We start from the raw sequence: 20446 nt of genomic DNA, 5'->3' as shown, positions 1-20446 counted from the left end.
CGTGACAATATCAACACAAATTGCAGATTGGAATGCAAAACTGACCTATTATTTGTCATTTTGTTTGTGTTAACCAAAATAAAAAGAAAAAAAAAACAATTGAATTTTTCAAGAGTTTCATTTTATATATTTTTTATATATATTATCAGACAATTGATTGGAGATATTTAAATATAAAAGATCATGATCTTTGACCAAGAGTTTGATTGCCTAAAAAGATGACAAATCTGACACACAAAAGACGTAAATATTTATTTTTATTGAAACCTCAAAGACCGTCCAGGCGCAAAAATTAATATCTTTGATATTTCTCAATAAGAGATAGAGGAGGGATGGGTTTTTCCTTATATGCATGTTGAAAAAAAATCTCTATTGAAAATAAGGAAAAATTGATTGGAGCTTTTTGATTGTCAAGGATTGTAAGGGAGAGCAGGGCAGCTTCATGTAGGACTATTTATTTATGCACAACTCCGACTAGATGAATATTAATACTATATTAATATCTATCAGCAAAGCTTTATAAACCGTATTCCTTAACTCTTCTTGTGTCACGATTACAGTGATCTTTGTAAGTAAATTAGAGCACTAAAAAGTTCTAAAATAGCTTCTTACAAGAATTTAGACACAAACTTCAGGCCAAAAGTGTTTGAAAAGTATAGTAAGAGTTCTAAGTCATTCTACTTGAAATTTATAAAAAGAAATCGTCGGTTCCGAAGAAGACTATTGTAAGTCCAAAATGTAAACTTTACAGGAAAGAGGTTTAAAGTTCGACAGCTTAAATTTATTTTCATTAATTTCACTGCAATTAGTATACTTTCAGCTTTTAAAGCTATTTCATCATACTTACGCATTGAATATCTTCTACTTAACACTACTTTTAAATTAATTATAGCAAAATTGTGGGCAAAAAACTCAATAATTGGGCACGCTGATTTTAAGTTTTTTTTTCTTATAACTTTTGTAGGAATATTTTAATCAACATAAAATTTTGTGGGGATATAGATCTAAGGTTTCTGCATCCAATGATAGCATCTTTTTATACTATTGTAAGTAGACTTACGATAATCTTCTTCGGAACCGACGAAATTCAATTATTAAGTACCTGATAGAGGGGCACTTTCACACAAGCATGGGTCAATTTCATACACTAAATTGACCGGTTTAAATTGCAATCAAGGGCGTTTTCTAACCAACAGATTTATCAAACATATTACCCGTATTAATTTTATGCGTCATAAACTTGTTTGTTCACTATATAACTCAAAATGGTTCAGAAAACGTTTTAAACCATGCCTAATAAACCAACATGGTTAACAATTTTTATTCTTTCAGCTTTACATTAATTTTCCACGTTGGTAAATTGAGTATTTCCTTTAAAGTTAGCCAAACTTTTAGAGTATTCAGTAATTAAATTAAATATAAAAGGTATATCAAATTCAGAGGGTTTTTTCGACATTAAATAAAACACTTAACATACATTGATTTCAAAAATGTTTCTATAAATAGAAGTATTAACTATATCATTTATGAATTACGAATAATGTCTGATAAATTACCACCCTTATTGAAATTTTGGATGACATTTTCACTTAAATGTGGCTCTATCTCACCAATCACACGAAAAATTCCATCTTTTTGCTCTGGAATAGATGAACGATTGGTTTTATTAATCTTACTTTCTACATAACCTCCAAAAAATAGTCCAATGGTGTTAGATCTTGCGATTTTGGTAGCCAAGTAATTTAAATTTTTTTAAGAACAGAATTTTTTCTCAAAAAGCAATAATTTTGTTCAGATCAGCAATTTTAACATGTTTTTTTTTGTAGTTTATATGATTTATTCAAAGCCATTTTAATAAATGATATAAATGATTTAAATATTTAGCTAATTATTATTCAATTTTCATAAATTATTTCGGCTTACTGGCACAGGACTTGAATATGCTATTATTGATGTTTTTGTAAATAATTAATTTTAAATTAGTTAAGAACCTAGCTAGGTGAAAAGTATTTCGACCGAAGTATAAGCTGATTGTAAATATTTATATTTATTGGAGATTAGAAAGGATTCAGAAGGATACGCAATTTTTTTTTATCAAAATGATCAAAAAAATTAAATAAAATCTGAAACCCATCATTTTTAATATTTCGTGGTGTCTACTTTGTTCATTTACAAAAAAAATAGTAATGAACCATTTCCCTAACACCCTTTTTCACCATTCTATTTCCATTTAAGAAAATCTTTTGTTAAAATTATTTAAAAACGGTTAAAACCCATTCATTGTTAAATGAATATACATATTGCAGACCTCTAGAAAGAGACATCAAGCTCAGAAACGTTGGAGACGAATAAAAGAGGATACCTGGAGAATTTTACAGGTCGGCATCTCGTGTTTCAACTTCTTGTAAAAATTAAATTTGGTTAGCAAATAAATAAAATAGAAAAAATAAGTAGGACCACATTCTTAATAAAATCTTGTTAAAAGAAATATGAAGAAATTACGCGTCAACTCGGGATTTTGAGCTTGATCTTAAAAACAGTATTAATAATTTTTTCTTGATTAAAATGGAATAATTTACTGACAAATTAGATTTTTACTGACGAGTCTGATTCCGATGAATTTAATGTGAATTAGAATTGAACTTTATAAGTTTTCGAAATGGTTTTCAATAATTCGTAATCTAAGTTTTAATCTGTAGTTAATCAGTATAAACCAAATATATTTTTTTACTACTTGAGTTCCATAGAGAGAGCAGTGGAAGCAGTGTATACAATATAATCTATCAAATTCAATTTGTATAATAACATTTAGACTCCTTATCCCTTAAAGGTCTCTACATATTGGTAGCAATTCTCGTCAAAAAATGCTTTTTAACGAAATGCCTTAAGGGGTCATATTTTGGTAAAATTTTCAAAGTTAAAAGTTAAAATGGCTCTAGAGATAGTATACCTCAATCGATTGGGGCAAGATAGGTCACGTTGAAAAGGTCTTGGATTTTCTGATAAGTTTGAACCGGTAGCTTCTGCAGTAAATAAATAAAGTTAAGTCTGCAGTTAAGTTTGCAGTCTACGAAATATTTTTCGTATGCAGGGGAACGTGGAATAGGGCTTTGGCGCAAGCTGTTTTTCTATGGCAGCCCCTTATTTTTATTTTCTGTCATGCCAGAAAATGTCAATTCACAAACTTTTTCGTTCATTCTAGCAAGATTCCACGGCAAGGATTTCAACCCGTATTGAACCGATAACTGATTTTAATTCGAAAATTAATTCTATTAACTAAATGGGCCAATAGAATTTGATAGAACAATCGAAACGATTGTTCTATCAAATCGGTTGTATAAACCGGTAAACGATAACGAAAGTATTTTTGAAATATAACATCGAGGTAACGAGTTCGAGAATTTCGCGAATTATAAAACGCTGTGCCACCCCTTTTGTCTTGATAGTTTAAATTCCGTAAAATATAATGTATTCTGTCTCAAATTGCCCCACACATCCCTAACAGAGCATGAGTGTTTTTTGACTTTTATTTCTTCAACAAAATGTTGTTCATATCCACCCCAACTTCCCCTATTGCACAATTTTCGCCACAAATATGCGTGATTCAAATAATTTAATTGCATATCGCATCTCTTATATCCCTCTTGCTGAGATGTATCTCTTTTATTATAACGTCTTCTGCAAACATTTAACCACGTGAAATATTTATTCAGTATAAAATACCAAGGTGAAACAATCCCATATAACTTAAAAATATTTAGTATTCTCCGCATGAATGTATTTTAGTGATTTACTAATTAAAAGTCCCCCTCATTCATTGAGTGGCAAAGACTGAAAGAAACCCAAAGAAAAGAACGTTATTTTGTCAGAGTAGAAATAATTATTTATTTTAACAAAATAAAAAACACGGAACTCAGCAGAAAAGTTTCAAGAATCGTGTGATGAAAAAAATAGACAAACAATATATATATTTTTTTACGAAATTTCCAGAGAGACATTTAGTTTTTTTTTGCCTTCGTTTTCCTCTTCTACCCAGTCTTATAACCCAAAGTGGTCACCTTTAAACCAACAGCTTTTCTGTCGATATTTGCATAAATTTTCTCATTTTGATTAATTCACCCAAACACAGACACAAATCCAACCATGTGGACATTGTAAAAATCGAAAAAAGTGTTATCGAAATTTGTGTATTGGCAATTTCACAAGACGTGACTAGCTTTTGTGATGTTTATTATTTGCAAGAAGGAACTCTCCCTGAAGGAAAAATCAAAGAAAAAAAGAAAGAAAACTTGCAACCACTACACATATTGAATAATTGATCAAGTAATTTTCATTTCACACTCATTTGATATTGCAATTTATTGGTTTTTTTTTATTGATATTGCTATTAGTTTTGTACTTTTAAAGTACAACTGGCTAGACAATAACATTGCCTAATCTAAACTATTTCAAGGTGTTGAATATTCAATCCATAAGGAGCAATTTCATGAGAAATTACCTATCCAATCATCCCTCAAAATCACGATCTCACACAGGCACCTGATCACACCCAATCAAACAGTAATCTGTAAAGTTTTCCGGCAATAATTCATATGAAAATTCACACTCCATCACTTTTTCCTCATTCACCGTTTTGCAATTGAAGTTTGGTAAATTTTATATATGGGTCATACAAAGGTCTCTTTTTCATTTTTGTGAAATTTTATTGTTGCAGACAGAGGTCACAACCCACGATAATTTGCCTTTAATTAGAAGGCTTCCCCTAAAACTTGTTAGACACAGATTGCACGGTAATCACTCCTTTCCATTTGTTAACAAAAGATCGGTATTGAGTTAAAATTTCATAGAATAGAGATATTTAATTGTAATACTTTGTGTGTTTTGTAAGAGAGAAAATTCTTTGATGTTATTTTTTGTTGTTGTTGTTCTGTATAAGAAATTGCAAAAGTGATTGAGTTTTCATCAAAGGTAAAAGTATATTTCATTTTTTTTGGTCTCAACACCTACACAGTAAAAAATTATTGGCTGTTCTACCAAGATTGTTATTAAAATTTACTTAATTGTGTAATTTTTGTGTACTGTTGTGCATTTGTGTAATGTTTACACACTTTAACTAAAATATGTGTAATTTTAGTTAAAGTGTTTATTAGTTGTGTAAAAATATACGCAAGTGTGTAAATGGCATTTTTTCGTGTAGCAAAACTTACATAGTTAGCCAAGGTCTCTGTGAGGATTTCTCGAGTTTTCTGTGTTCACGGAACTTTTGCAATTTCGTAAGGGATCACCGATAATCCAGAGTTTCTTGGCATACCTATGGGTTCTTGTGGTTCCTTCAATATTTCCTAAGGGGGTAACTAATTTCGGGGAAATCGAGTCAATCCGGGCAGGTATCCCTTGGGGAGCTTACAAGGAATCCGGGAAACCCTTACGTGTTTTTTTCAGGGACCCGGAGAACCCATACATTTCTTTTTAGGGAAGTCACGAGGAGCCAGGGAGCAGGGAAATCCAAACATTTTTTAAGGAACCTGGAAACCCCATGCATTGCTCTCTAAGAACTCACGGGGAACCAATATGGAACCCGGGGAACTCATACATTGTTCAAACAACCCGGAAAACCGATACATTTTATCAGGGAACTCCCGAGGAACCCATTGGAAACCAGGGGAACCCATACATTTCTCAGGGAATCTGGAAAACCCACACATTTTTTCAAGGAACTCCTGAGGAACCAATATGGAACCCGGAGAACTCATACATTTTTCAAGGAACCCGGGAAAACCACACATTGTTTTAGAAAACGCAGGGAAGTCATAAATATTTTTTAGGGAACCCACGGGGAATTCTGGGAACCTATATATAATTTCAGAGAACCGGAAACTGGAACCACTCTGATTGCTTGTATGAGTTACCTCTTGGAAATTCCCGATGGTTTCAGAGGCTGTCCCTCCAGATTATAGGGGTTCCACTCGCAATTACATTAACATTTGTCGTATTTCCGTGCATTACCAAAGGTTCCCGATAGTACTTCCCGAATTCTCGACGGTACTACGATGGTTCCGGGTTTCTGAGGAATTTTCCTGGCTACCGAAAGTTTCCTGCTCGAACGCCTTCATCATTCTTATTAAATTACATAATTTAATATTACACAGTTATAATACATATTACACAATTTTAGATTACACGTTTTTCTGAAGTACACATTTGTGTAACTTTATGATCGAGACAAAAAAGCAAACCAACGATTACCGTTGTATTTTTTTCTGTGTACACAATTTAAGATTAGATAAACGGGCTGTATTGTTGAATGTTTCAAATTTATTTAGGTTATCTTTGTCACAATTAATGAATAAGCAGCTAAAATTAAATAAATAGCGCAGTCAAGACAGACGTGTTTACCCATCTTTATCATGGTTGTGAGTTATGAAGCTTATCATTGCTAGAATTTTCATAAAAACGGTAGAAAACTTAGTTTATAGATCGTAAATTTATCGTGGGAATACCGAAAATTAAAAATTAAAGAAATACGTGCAGATTCTACCATGCACTTTTTTACATGACAATTACACAAAAGTAACAGATTGAACTTAAAATTACACAAAAATTACACATAGAATAAAAAATTACACAAAATCTTCCAGTTTTTTCTAATAAGCCTGTTCTCTAAAGTTTTCTTTGAGCAAATGAGAGTTAATAAAAATATACTGAAAACTCCTGTAAATAAATATTACACAGGTTTTCCCTAAATTCCTCTGTAACAAAAAAATGATTCAACAATCAACAGTATTTCTAGCATTAATTGCGCTGAATTTAAAATATGAGGAAATCTATTTATATCGTGCATTTTTGGAATTCATTAAATGCCTAACAAGTGTTTCAAAATGATATACCTCTATTTCTGACTTAATAAGCTCACTTATAAATAGTAAATGAAAAATGTAAAGCTTTGTTTACCGTCCATAAAAGACACATTCTCAAAAAATATGCAGCAAATTCCAAAAATTGCAAAAATTTTGTCATTCACATAAAATGTCATATTTGCAGAAAATTTACGTCATTTACACGAAATGACGAAAAATCAGATAAAAGTTAATGTCACAATATCATCTCAATTTACCCTCTCAAATCACTATCTTAATTAAATCTCGATGAACTCTATCTTTTGAGATTTCAACTCTGAGATTATCGTTCATTTCGTCACAGTTTATATTGAATCAATTAAATTGGACAATTCTTTTAACGATAAAAAACCGCATTTTGCTCACTGCACATCAACAAAGTCGTCGGCAGTGGTTAATAGTGGTTGAAAAAAGGCCAAAGAGTGGGAGAGATGAGGTAAAGAAAAGCGAAAGTAAAACCACTAATTGAATCTCTTCAATTTGTTCGGTTTTTTTTCTTGTGCCATTCGAAATTATTCAAGATTACTGCCAAAAAAAAGTCATCATTATCAATGTGACGATGAAATTGTAAGACATAATTTGTGGGGGACCAATTATAAGATTTAATGAGGACTCCGTTGCGGTTTTTAACCGACTGTCGGAGGGATATAGTTTTTACGTATTTTTGTAATGATGGAGACTCTTCGCTGCAACGCCTTAATAAGATAATTTGAACGAATTTATAAAAAAGAAAAATGGAAGTTTAACAGATAATTTTTCTTTTGAAAACACTCGAATTTTTTGAGAGATATTCCAACTGATTTGGACAAATCTGACAGGGTTGGAAATATCTCAGAATGTCCTGCTACTTCCATAAATCCAAAATATGTTCCTGATTTCGATTGATCCATTTTATTTTTGCTTGACTGTTCTTAAAATTCCAAAACTCAACATGGCTCACCGGGTTCATTTCGTTCTTGAGAATTTCGTACAGTATAGGCGAGTGGCTTTCCAGTCAGCTTTGCCTAAGCTTTTCTTTAATTCTATCACTTGAAGATGGTCATCATCGATCCGATGTTATCATCTGCTTATCATTCGATCTTATGATATCTCGTGAAATGTGTACGAAAACAGGGAAAAAATACACTAAAACCGGTCGCATTTTTCAGAGCTAATGTCACCCCCCTGATCTTATGAGTAAAGAGCATCCTTACGTTCTAGAATTAAAGAAAAGCTTACGAAAAGCAGGGATGCAAAGTCACTCGCATCTACGTTTCATAGTTACGTCCTCTATATTTAATCGCTATTTAACAAGCGATAACCATTTATTCATCAAAATCAGCATTGGTGACCAGCCTCTGAACAAAAACTGCGGACATAATTATATATTCTGTTCAAGTACGAAAACAAAGAAGTTCTACAATATGAACCAATTTTAATAAAACCCAATCCAAGGAATTGCTACTTGCTTTTAAGATATCTCTTTATAACAAAAACTGTTGGTCAAATCTATAATAATAATAATAATAATAATAATAATAATTTATTCACTCGAGCTTTACATAATAGATAGAGATAGAAATAAAAATGGTATGCTTTGCAGGTAGACAAAAGACAAGTAACTGCAGACTAAGAATTCTGCTTCTAGAGCTCGAGCGGCGGCTGCCGCCGACTTCACGGGGATACATATAAAGAACGACATTTTTAAAACCGTAATGTACCGGACATGACATTTTCGAATACCGTATGCAGGGGAGCAAACAAAAGTACAACGTACGAAATTAAAAGCAAAGAAGAAATGTTTCAAAACATTTCAAAACCAAATTGTACCTGATATCTATTTCCGTTTACAAAATTCCAAAAACGAAACATAAAACGGAAACCGATACAAAACGCCAAGGAATGAAAAAGCTTACTTAATCAAACTTTTGTGTATTGAGTGTTAGAAAAGAATTAGATATACCAAGTGGATCCAAGTGTCCAAGTGTTAATAGAGTTACGGAAAACAGGGGGGACTCATAGGGCTCTTCTGCGCCTAGCTGCCCAAGCTCAGTCGGAAAACCTAAAAATCTACAATTCTCAAAATCTAAAAAAAAGAAATTTCCAAAAACGAACTGTAAGACAACGAAGAAATACATCAGGACAAATTTTCCGGATATACAATTAACAGCAACGAAATGCACCAAATACAAAATTATCCGGTATGAAATGTTAGGGAACGAAGAAATGTACCAGGTATAAAATTTCCGGATATGAAACTAGCAGAAACGAAATAAAATACAAAATTAACAGAAGTCAAATGTGCCGAGTAGGGTATAATCTGAATTTAAAAAAAAACTAATTTTGAAAATTAATAAATTAATATTTTTTAAATCAAAATTTAAAGAAATTGTCCGAATTCCCAATTACTTTGTTTGAAAATCTGAATTTTCCAAAATTCAGAAAAGTATAAGGCAATGAAGAAATGTAACAGGATTTACATTTCTAAAACCGAAATATATCGTAAACGATATTCTGAAAAACGAAAGAAGTTCCAGGTAGAAAATTTTCGAATATGCAATTTTGAGGAACAATAATGTGCCGGATCCAAAATTTCCGGGAACGAAACGTTTTGAAAGGACAATAAATGTGTCAGATACAAAATGTCAAAAAAAAAAGATCCACTGGTTAAAAATAATTAAGATATAACATTCCTAGGCATGGAATATCCACAAATGGAAGAAACAATTGAGGAATTGGTGAAAAGCATTGCTCCTAATAATTACCTGACAATTGCTCTCCCAGATTTTTTATGCCCTGAAGAAGATCCCATCCAGGATCGAAATGTTGGCTGATAAAAATAAATGGAAGAAAAAAAATAGGCCGAACTCTCACCTTGACTTGCCTTAAATATCCATACGGTCGACAATGAGAAGTGAAGAAACGATGTACGAAATTTCTTAATACAGTTGACCCTCTCAAATTCGGGCATTTGGAATCGAAATGTCACCCGAATTACAAAGAAATTCGCGCATCAAATGATTTGAAATGCAACGATTTTTTGTTCTCCTGCATACTCATATTAAGTTTACATGCTCATATTAATTGTAAATTTCTTGAAAGCCCCTCAATAATTCAAAATCACATCACAACTGAGACAAAGCATGGCAAATTTGAGCATATTTGCTTCATTCGATAATCATAATCGAACTTGAAAAATGTTAACAAACTTTCTACAAATTTAACTGCTGCCCGAATTAAAAAGTACCCCGATCTTAAAGGAACCGAATTAGCGAGAGTCTACTGTACGACTTTGTCCAGGAAAGTATAAATTTTCAGGAACGAATTTACCAAATTTCCGCGGACCATATGCCAGTGACCTCAATATAAAATAAGATAATATACCTCTAAAAAGGAGTATTTTTCAATAAATTTGAATGAGATTAGAATCCTTTAAAAGAATGCTAACTTTGGAAGTCTAAACCGATAACCGATCAGTAAAGAACGATCAATGGATTTTCTATTGGAACTCTTCTCTAAGAAGTTCAATTTTAACTATTATGTGAAATATCCTTTGCTTCCGCTCTTTTAACAAACATTCCACGGTTTATTCTTAGCTTGTTTTTCAAAGTGATCATGTTTACTGACTTCTTAAATGACGTTGTTTTTGTTGCAGTTCCAAAGGTGATTTGTTGCGGTAATCGCAATGAGAGGATCGCTGTGATCTTTTTTTTTTGGGGAAAAACCATCACAGTTGGATGCATAAAGAATGAGCAGCGTTCTTGCAGAAACTTTAAGTGGACACCTTGGACGACAATTACTTCACTGGGCCGGATCCCAGACAGATCTCTGGTACTTGCTGTACCGTTGTGTTACCCTTGTCCAAAAGATTCACGAACCCCTGGAACGAGGAGTTGCAGTCCTGGACAATTTTCTTACACTGGAGGAAGAGGAGGCAGGTGGACTGGGTGGATATTATGCTGTTGGTGTTCTTCCCAACAACATTCACCTGTGCCACCAAAATCAACAACAGGAGAATGTGCAACGACCCGAAGGTCATCCAAATGCACTCCACAATTTATTCTTCTTGGGTGAGTTTATTTATTTATTTTTTTCGTGTCTTTTATAAACGAAATCGTCAAGATTATCTTTCACTTTCCGTCTCGAATCATTTCCCTTTCAATTCACTTTGCTCAGACTTTTGCTGAAGCAGAAAAATTCAACAAGACCACCAAATGCAAGGTTAATATGTTTACAATATCAACAGAAATCTTACATTTTGCATCAATTAAAAATCATCCATCCCACAAGACACTATGCGTATAGAAATCCGCAAAACACCGCTGTGATGCAAAATAGTGCAACTGCAATAATGACACTGAATTAATTTCCACTTTGTATGCACAAAAGTCCAAGAATATCGTGGAAAAGTTTCTCTTCTCTTTGGCTTTAAGTAAATTTAATAAATGATTGAGTTATAAAAATATCTAAGTATTAGAGAAAAGAAAACCATTTATTCTTCCATCGAAAATAAGAAGCTATTAGCCCCCAAAATAGCACTAATAGAATACCGCAAATATTTGAAGAGTATAAATTCTCAAAATGAGATAACTAGAAACTAGAAAGGACACTTGCGTTCAAAATCAAGGTAATCAACTTAAGAATTTTCAAATACGGTGACGTCTTATTTCCTCAACGTTCATTAAGTGCGTGCACTTTACTTTACAGTTTTTTTCCTCTCAACATCGCACCTTCAATGCAATAATCAAGTTTTTCTTTTATGCAATTTGATTAGGACTAATTATTGTCAATTATTATTACCAGAATGATACGAGTTCAAGAGCCTTCAACTTTATTAGGTGCTCATGACCAATTTTCCAAAATTAACATGAGTCAATTTTTTTTAACGAAAATTAACAGTCAACCTTACGATTGTTTTTATGGAAAAAGTAAAGTAGCAAGAAACATGACTTTTTTATACGAGAAGAAATTCTTCGCAGAATAATAAACAAAAAATTTACCTGAGAAATTCATATAGAATCAGGAAATCATGGGTATGCTACGCGCACAATTATTAACTCTTCAATACATTCGGCAAATTTATTTTTAGTAGGGGAGACTGGGGCAAAACTTGTCAAAACGCATATTTAATTCTTTCACGAGCCCTAAGAAAACTTAAACGTTTTATAATGAGCATATTCTTATAGGAAATTTACTGCTCTACAACATTGTAGAAGACTATTTTCCTCTATCTCGAAAGAAATGTGATTTTCGAATCATTTTCTAAAAGTCGATTTTGTGGAGATTCTCAAAATTGCTGGGGCAAATTTTGTCAGTCTTCGGATAATTTGTGACGTTTTACTCTCGCAAACGTTAATAATATCAAATAGACATAATTTTATAGGAAATATATTCCTCTACAACTTTGTCGAAGATACTTTTTCTCTATCTTAACGCGAAATGTGCTTAAATTGAGCTAATCAGTATTGATATTTTCTGTAAGCCAAATATTCCAAAAATAGGGCTCAAAATTTCATTACATTTTTATTTTACATAATCCTTTCTCGAATCCCTTGAAACTTTATAAGTTTAAGAAGGTTCATGAAGGCTATCTTTAATAAAAATTTCAAGCCTCAGTCTATTTTATTTTAGAAAATAGTGAATATTGAAATTTTCGTTTTCAAAAATTTTGCCCCAGTCTCCCCTATCATAAATTTAAACCTAATCAAATTCGAATATCTCGTACAGTACACCATTTTCCTTTATCCAAAACTCTTTCTCATTTGAATTGAATTAAATTGGTTTCATTAAATAATATTTAAAAGATACAAAGAGTAATTCTGGTAGTTATATAAAATGTAATCTGAGAAGATGTATAGAACAATTAAACATTCAAATTTAATAAAATATAGATAATTTCTTTTACGAAAAATGACTGTTCAGCGCAAGAAAATGTCGTTTATGCGAGATATTTTAGCGTCCATCACCGTCTTAACGCCCAAGCCAACCTTCAAACCACTTCGATAAAAAAATTATGCACTGACGGATTTGTGAAATTTTAAGCATTCAAAGGGAATAAACATCTTTAAATAAAGAAACTCGGTGGATTATTTTTTGATTGTTTGAATAAATGTGACAAAAACACTAATTTAGCTTTTTAAAAAAGTCTAAATAATAAAGTTCAAGATAGTTTACTAAGTTTTGGATATAGTGCCTTTTATAGTGTTTACACACTAGAAGCAATTTTCGTCAAAAGTTGCCTTTTTAAAAAAATTCAGAAGTTTCTGCCTACAAGGACAGGGAAAATTTTCTTTAAAAAGGCATTTTTTAAAGAAATTGCTCCTAGTGTGTAGAGGCCATTAAAGATAAAACATAAAAAGTGTTTAAAACATGTTGGTTCTCCCGTAACTCCTCATTTACTGAACGCTTATATTAGATATGAAAGCTAATTATTGATTTTAAAACTTTATTTTTAAAGTGTTCTTAATTACGATTCACCAATTTGGTCCTCATGTACAAAAATACTGATACCCAAATTAATCCTAATACTTCTCGTACTTCTTATCGATTTATTAAATTTCAGTTTCAAGCTATCAGACTTTGTCGCCCAGTTTTTGGTTTAAAATCTTGTCAAACTTCAGTTTCCTTACATGAAAAGTGCATGCGACTGAAAAAAAACATCAGAAATTTGGATGACATTTCCTTTTTTTCTTCATTTTAATTTTTTTTTAATTTTATTTTTGTTTCTTAAATGTTTCTTACAAATCATCAATAAGGGGTTGTCATAAAATATCTACAGGTTTTCCAGATTTTAATTTTTCACTACGCTCAGCTCTTCATTTTTCGAAACTTCGAAATCCAGATGACAATTTACCAAACACTGATCGTTTATGTATTAAAAACCTTTTTTTACGAAACATGCAGTTTGCCCAGTGTGAATTAAAGCGTTTTTTCATTTTATCAACGTTTTTGTACATTATTGTGATAAAATGTGAAACATAAACACATCACGAAGAAAATTCTCTTATTCTTTGACAGACAATAAATTCACACAGTACAAAATCGTCAGTTAAATCAGCATTTGTCGTAACTTCCTTTTGGCAACTTTTCAGGAGACGAAATTTTCAGTTCAATATTAATTTTCTTAAAAATGAGCCCCGAATGCGATACTTTTGAGTCAAAATAATGAAAGTGGCACTAATAAACTGTAAGTTAACTCGAGAAAATCTTTATAAAATTATTTAAAAGCTGCAATATTGAGAAATATGTTAGAAGAAACACAATAATATTTTATCGTAACTTCCATCATTTATAAAGCCGTAACTTCCAATATATGGAGATTCTGGAAGTTACGACAATTTTCTAAAATGCATTATATCAATTTGAGTTATTCTAGTGATAATAAGCCCCATTATTTGACTAAATTAGTCAATAATACTGTTATCCCTGTCCCTAAAAGCTTTTATTTCATAAGTTTTATTGAATAAATTTTGTGCGCCACGTCGCTTGTTTTGTTTTGAATTAATGACAGATGGGTAGGGATTTTTTCTCACTTTTTTCTCGCAAATATTGAATTAAAATGACTTCATGTTACACTATTAGCACTGTCTTTCGATATTTGGAAGAGTTTTTAAACGTTTTATTGAGAAATATTGCAATTTTGCTGCAAATTATAAGCCACGCAAGTAAGCAAAAGAAGTTACGGCAAATGCTGATTATTGAAAATTTTGTATGGAAATTTGTCGTAACTTCCCCAAAAATGGAAGTTACGACAAATTCTGATAAATTTTTGTTAATTAAGGGCACTTACGATAATTTTTGTTTAAAATAATTTTAATTGTGTTTATAAAAGTTTCTTTTTCTCACGTGCGTTTAATAAACAAAATTACGCTGATTCCAAATATGTATATATCTCAAAATCGCAAAAATGAAGTTACGACAAATGCTGATTTAACTGACGAAATATAAAAATCGTTTACCAAATTAAAAAACCTAAATATCATATTGTCCAAGAAAGACAAAGCCCCAGAAACCTGACATTTTCGACCACTGAAGAAGGTGTGTAGGGCACCGAAAGCTTTGGGAAGAAGAGTTTTTTATTCTGGGCTGAAATTTCCCATCCGACGATCACCGGATTATTGTCAAAAATAACCGAATGAACGATGAACGAAACATTCACCTGGAAATGTTCCAAAACATATACAAAACTGTACTTATTCGACTCAATTTTAGGACAACCTCAAAAACATGTTTCTGAATGAGAAAAAAAGAGGGTTGAATGAAAACTATTCATCGCCAGAAAAATGCAAATTTTGACCTTTTTGACCTTGCCGTTTGGGACGAACAACAATTTTTTGAATTCTATGGCTAAGACGAATGAATTGGAAGGCTTTTTTCTTGTGACAGTAAATGTGTCTAAATCTAAAATTTTCGTATTTAGATAAAAAGTTAATAAGAAATGTAAGGTTATGAAAAATATTACCTTCAAAAACCTATTTAAACTTTAAATAAACTAAAAGTAAATAATCGTTTATGAAATATTAATTTAAGTATAATAATTTAACACAGCTTATTGTGATTTTTCAAAGTATTTTTTCAAAAAAAAATGTACTAACCTTACATTATTTTAATTCATCAGAAAAATAAGGGAATAAGAACCAAAATTAACCTTAAATTTCTAAGTTTCTTTAATCTATAAAATAGAAGAATAATTTTTTTGGGAGAATTGTAGATTTTAAAATATCTTTTACATCAATCCATGCAAGATTGTCTGTATCAATAGACAAAATATTGACAAGATCAATGTCGCTATGGAACATCGCACTTTTCAATGGGACATACGAACAATAAATATTTGAAAAGGTAATTTTATGCAAAATCAAACAGTTATCAGGTAGAAAAACTTGCGAGAAACGACAAAAAATATTATTTATTTCAATTTCTATTGACTTAATTACAGTTTTGATCTTGAAATTTACTCTTTTTGGCTGCACTATTGCTAAATAACATTAATAAATAATTTCCAAGGTGCATTCTGTGTCCTTCTTCAAAATTTTAATAAAAGCTATTAATTATTAATATCGCATGAGTAGGAATAATTTTTCAATTAAAACATTTGACCACAAGTGAGATCATATTTTGGCTGGTAATTGCTTTTGGCGGGAAATGTTTGAGAAAGTGTGAGAGGGAGATAGAGAGAGTCGATAAGGCAGTGTAGTAACATTTTGTAGTATGACAAGTCGCTGAGTTTTTATTGATTTTCGCTAAGAGTCGCTCACTCCATTTTACTTTTTCGCCCCAAAGTCACTTCACGGGGACGGAGAACGTATTTTTGTGCTGAAAAGTTTTCAATTTTTCAAGTGTCTCCCCAATTGCAATGTCCAATTTGTACTCTAAAATCGCACCTAAACCTATTAAACGCAATCACGAGCATACTAATATGTCTTTCCCTCAGACACATCCCTGGATAAATGGTAAGTGAAAATTTGCAAAGAAAGGGGCACTTCTTTCAATGGAGACTGCGTTTTTAATATTCTTTCTTTTTAATCGGCTTTGGGTTTAAGATCGGGTTTAAAGCTAAGGCACAGCAAATTTCTTTTAAGAAAAATTTAAGGAAGAATTATTATTTATTAGATTTTGTAAAGTTTTGATTATTAAATTTTTTTTCTTTTTTTTTCTTTTCAGAGGAAACCCTCAACAACGGCCTCCCACTGTCTCCACCACATAACAGTGTTCTAATGCAGCGTGAAAATATGCAAGTGATGCAGCCCTGCAGCGCCCCATCTTCTCCTTTGGCATCTCCGGGTGCCCTCAATGTCACTTCCTTTAGTTTGCCATCAACGACCGGGGGCGCTTTTACAGTCATCGACACAGGAGATCCCAATTGGCAAGCTACAAAGCCAACAGTCCGCGAAAGGAATGCCGCAATGTTCAACAATGAGCTCATGGCTGACATCAAGTTTATCGTGGGAACGGATGGTTAGTTCTTAACCCTTCCCTTAAAAGCCTTAGGAATAAGAGTTCGAGTACTCTGGTGGAAAAAAACCAGTGATAAGCCCAGATAAGCTTATGGTAGCTGAGATTCTTTACATGCAACCTCAAAGTGTTTGCAACTCGGAATGCGTGCAAATTCGATTGTGAATTTAATTTTGGGGGTAAAGAATTGCGTGGAGCAAACTGTTCTCAAAACTTGTCTTGGGACAGAAATGGGCTGGAGGGGGGTTGGGGTTTTTTTTTTGCAAAAGGGACCTAAGGACCAACTATATACAACATCCAAAGAAGCAAAAAGGAGGGTGGGGGATGAATTGAACATTACCAACAACTGCGCAATCGATTTTTTGGATGAGTGGCAAAACATACTCCTACAAAGTTTGGGCCTGATCGGACGAGGATGGATATCATTTTAGATCGCAGAAGCTGAGATATTCTCAAAAAAGCAAATTTTCAATTATTTTTCATTTCGATAGGGAAGCTCTGGAGGTTCGAGGACAAGGGTTTATCGTTAATTCACGATGCTAAATTACTAGCCTCATTTTACAGCGCAAGATGGCGCCAGGGTTACAATCCTGATCTCATCTTTGTGGAAGACAAATTAGCCCCTTTCTGCTGTAAAAACGTACTGCCCCCGATACTATAGTCCCAGCATAGACCCATCTTGTGCCAAGTTACGGCTGCCGTTAAGCCCAGAGTTGTTCCTTTTCAGCGAAGGTTCAAATGTTGATTTGGTTGTGAGAGGCATCGATCCAAAACCGGAGAATTATGGGCGATTTGTGGAAGCAGTTAAAAAGATATCGAGGTTGTCTATTTCTAGGGGCTGTTACACTACAGTAGCCTCTCGCTCAATCGGCTCTTTTTCAATCGGGTACAAAATTTTGTTGACAATTTTCACATGTAATTAATGAAGCAAATTTGCTCAAATTCGCTGTAGTTCTTCTTATTTTATCATGATTCTTTATAAAATTGAGCACTTTTTGTGGAATTTACAATGATTTTGACGCCCAAATCTATCGATAATTTGGATGAAATTTTGCCCCATATGCCCGATTGAGAAAGAGTCTACTATAGCTACATCCCTGATTTGCCTTCTGAGACATTTGATTTGATTTGATGTCAGAGTACTACCGGGCTTTTGAAGAGGAATTCTAGAACAGTTCTAGAAGCCACAAATTCATCTTCCAATGAAGATTTTAACATTTTCACGTACTTTTTGTAATTAAAAAGCAACTTTCAAGTGACGAAATCAAAAAAAATGTAAACATTTTATTTTGGTATTGTAGCAAACCGTTCAAATGTCAATTTTTTATGTCAAACTCATCAAACTCCGTATAAAGGCGTCTACACATTGGGAGCATATTTTCGTCAAAAATTGCATTTTTGACAGAAATTTGACGTTTCCCCCTACAACGCTGCAGGGAATTTCCTTCAAAAAAGCAATTTTTGACAAAAATTGCTCCCAATGTGTAGAGGCCATAAAAGCGGTGGCATCTTACGCCAATTTGGTATTCTACGCCCTTTTTTTGTTTTTGGCTATTTTATTTATTAAAAGAAAGGTTATCAAGTATTTTATTTACATAAAAAGAAAGTTTATTCAATTTTCTATCTCCCTGAAATAACTTCAAAGTAGGGTTAAAGGAACACCTATTGACACTTTAACAACTTTAAAACCAGAGCCAAAAATCACGTAAAATACCAAACTGGCATAAAATGTCAGTGCAAATAATCTCAACAAAAAAAAAATTTCAATACTTTTTCGTTCCGTAAGACTTTTACAGCAGTTCTAGGACTCATAAATTCATTTCCCAATAAATATTTTCCCGTTTTCCTGTCATTTTTATATAAATTTTCTGAAAATAGAGTAAAAATGCTAAAGTGATTCTTTACAGATTTTCGTAGCAAAAAGCATATTTCTATTGAATTTTCTTTTTCCTAATTTTCTTTTAAAAGAGCCTAATCAGCGAGAGCCTACTGTACCTAAAAACCCATTGAACGTTTAAACAGACTTACACAAAAGTGAGCAAGTTCATGAACAGGACATTTATCTTAATAAAATTGCAATTTTGAAATTATACTAAAATACACAAGCAAAAGTTTGTATACTGTTGCTAATGTTGTTGACGTTCGAAGTGTCAAAAATATCAAAATTCTAAATCGCAGAACAATCAGCGCTAAAGCGGCGGGTATATGACCTTTTACTTTAGGCTTCCGGTAGATTTTCGAAAAGGTTTGGCTTGGCTTTGGAGCGCCTTTATCTCTTCGAAAGGTTATTTCTGAACGACAGGTTTGAAGAATTTTTCAAGAGAGACCATAATAAGACATAAAGCAGGCCTCAGCTAAAAGAAAGGCCGAAGTGAATTTGGTGGTGCCTGTTGGCATTCTTCGAAATGCCGCGAAAATTCACGTAGAGAATATGAGAGGTTTTCTAATATGAAAATCGTTTAATTCCTTAGAGTTAAGTCATTATCACACGAAAATGCTTTACATAATTTAGATGAATACAGTTATTTCAGTTAATTGTAAATAATTGTCGATATTACAATAAAAACATTGGGATGAAATTTTGAGCTGGAAGACTCATATTCTTTTGAGCTGTCCCAAAATTCAGGATAGGTTTGAGAAAAATCCTTTTGAACAACACTATTTTGGTTAATAAGGAATACAAAAGTACATATTACAAGAAAGGACACGACCTGCTAATAAGGATGGAATAGAAAAGAAAATATTTCGTGGCATTTTAGAGATTTTTTGCAACCGCAGCGCCACCAGACGTTTGTTAAGTGAGTTATTTGTGTCTCTCTCTCTCTCTCTCACAACAGTTGAATTGCGCGCAATATAAGAACTTTCCATTTGAAGTGATATTTGCATTTAATTTCTTTGTATTTTTGCAAGATGTGTTACCAGTCTTACCAGTATGGCTATCTGTAATTTGCATTACAATTGTCAACACAAAATTTCCGATACGACACGACTTTTAACGAGCACAGGTCTGCCATAAAGCCATAAGAGGCAAGTAGAGGCCATAAGAGTCCATGATATTTTGTGCCCTTATTTAAACACCCTAATTTCTTGGCGCTTTTTTCTTTGGTGAGCCTTAATTTTACCCGTCATAATTTTTGGAGCGCCCTTATAACATCCTAATTTTCTCTATCTAATATTAGAGTGTCTCTAATTATTCAGGTGCCCTTAATTTTTAGGGTACTTTAATTTTAGATTTCCTAATATTTTAAACGTTTTTTTTAGTTCTTCCAATTTTTCGGCTACCTTACAGCATTCCGAATTTTTCCGGCTACGCTTGTGTAGACAATGACATCTTTCCACTCGTGAAAACCTTTAAAATTCACCCTGCACTGATATGATCGATTTGATAAAAATTTGAATTATCCTTGTAAGGTTTTTATTTTACTTTTAGAGAAGCTACATAGCATTCTCTTTTCCGTGAAAGTCTGTACTAATGCACATTTGTTGGGAACTCATAAGCCTATGTCAAATTATAATTAATTTAATCATGACTTCTGAAGCGCGCGTGGCCTATAGTTTTTTTTTTTTAGGCAGGGCTTACCAGTTCGGATTTGTTTAAAATCAAGATCCTTTGAAAT

General features: G+C 32.6%; 2 protein-coding genes across 5 annotated transcripts in view; one reads left to right on the top strand and one right to left on the bottom strand.

The window, feature by feature from the left end:
- The window catches only part of LOC129798264 (transcription factor IIIB 90 kDa subunit), a 115253-nt gene that overhangs the window by 19544 nt on the left and 75263 nt on the right, over positions 1 to 20446 (bottom strand). The window lies entirely within an intron of this gene.
- Positions 1 to 20446, top strand: part of LOC129798265 (BTB/POZ domain-containing protein 6-B) — a 28391-nt gene that overhangs the window by 1675 nt on the left and 6270 nt on the right. For 3 of the 4 annotated variants that reach the window (XM_055841313.1, XM_055841316.1, XM_055841314.1), the window contains 2 exons: positions 10531 to 10945; positions 16539 to 16832. In XM_055841313.1, coding sequence (XP_055697288.1) covers positions 10624 to 10945; positions 16539 to 16832 — 616 coding nt within the window. In that variant the 5' untranslated portion in view covers positions 10531 to 10623. Of the gene's footprint in view, positions 1 to 10530; positions 10946 to 16008; positions 16328 to 16538; positions 16833 to 20446 lie in introns of those variants that run through there. The other variant, XM_055841317.1, reaches the window with a different exon arrangement.

The sequence above is a fragment of the Phlebotomus papatasi genome, chromosome 1 (genome assembly GCF_024763615.1).
Source record: "Phlebotomus papatasi isolate M1 chromosome 1, Ppap_2.1, whole genome shotgun sequence".
NCBI lineage: Eukaryota > Metazoa > Arthropoda > Insecta > Diptera > Psychodidae > Phlebotomus > Phlebotomus papatasi.
Note: the sequence above shows the minus strand (reverse complement) of the source record. Positions and strands in the feature narration are given on the sequence as shown.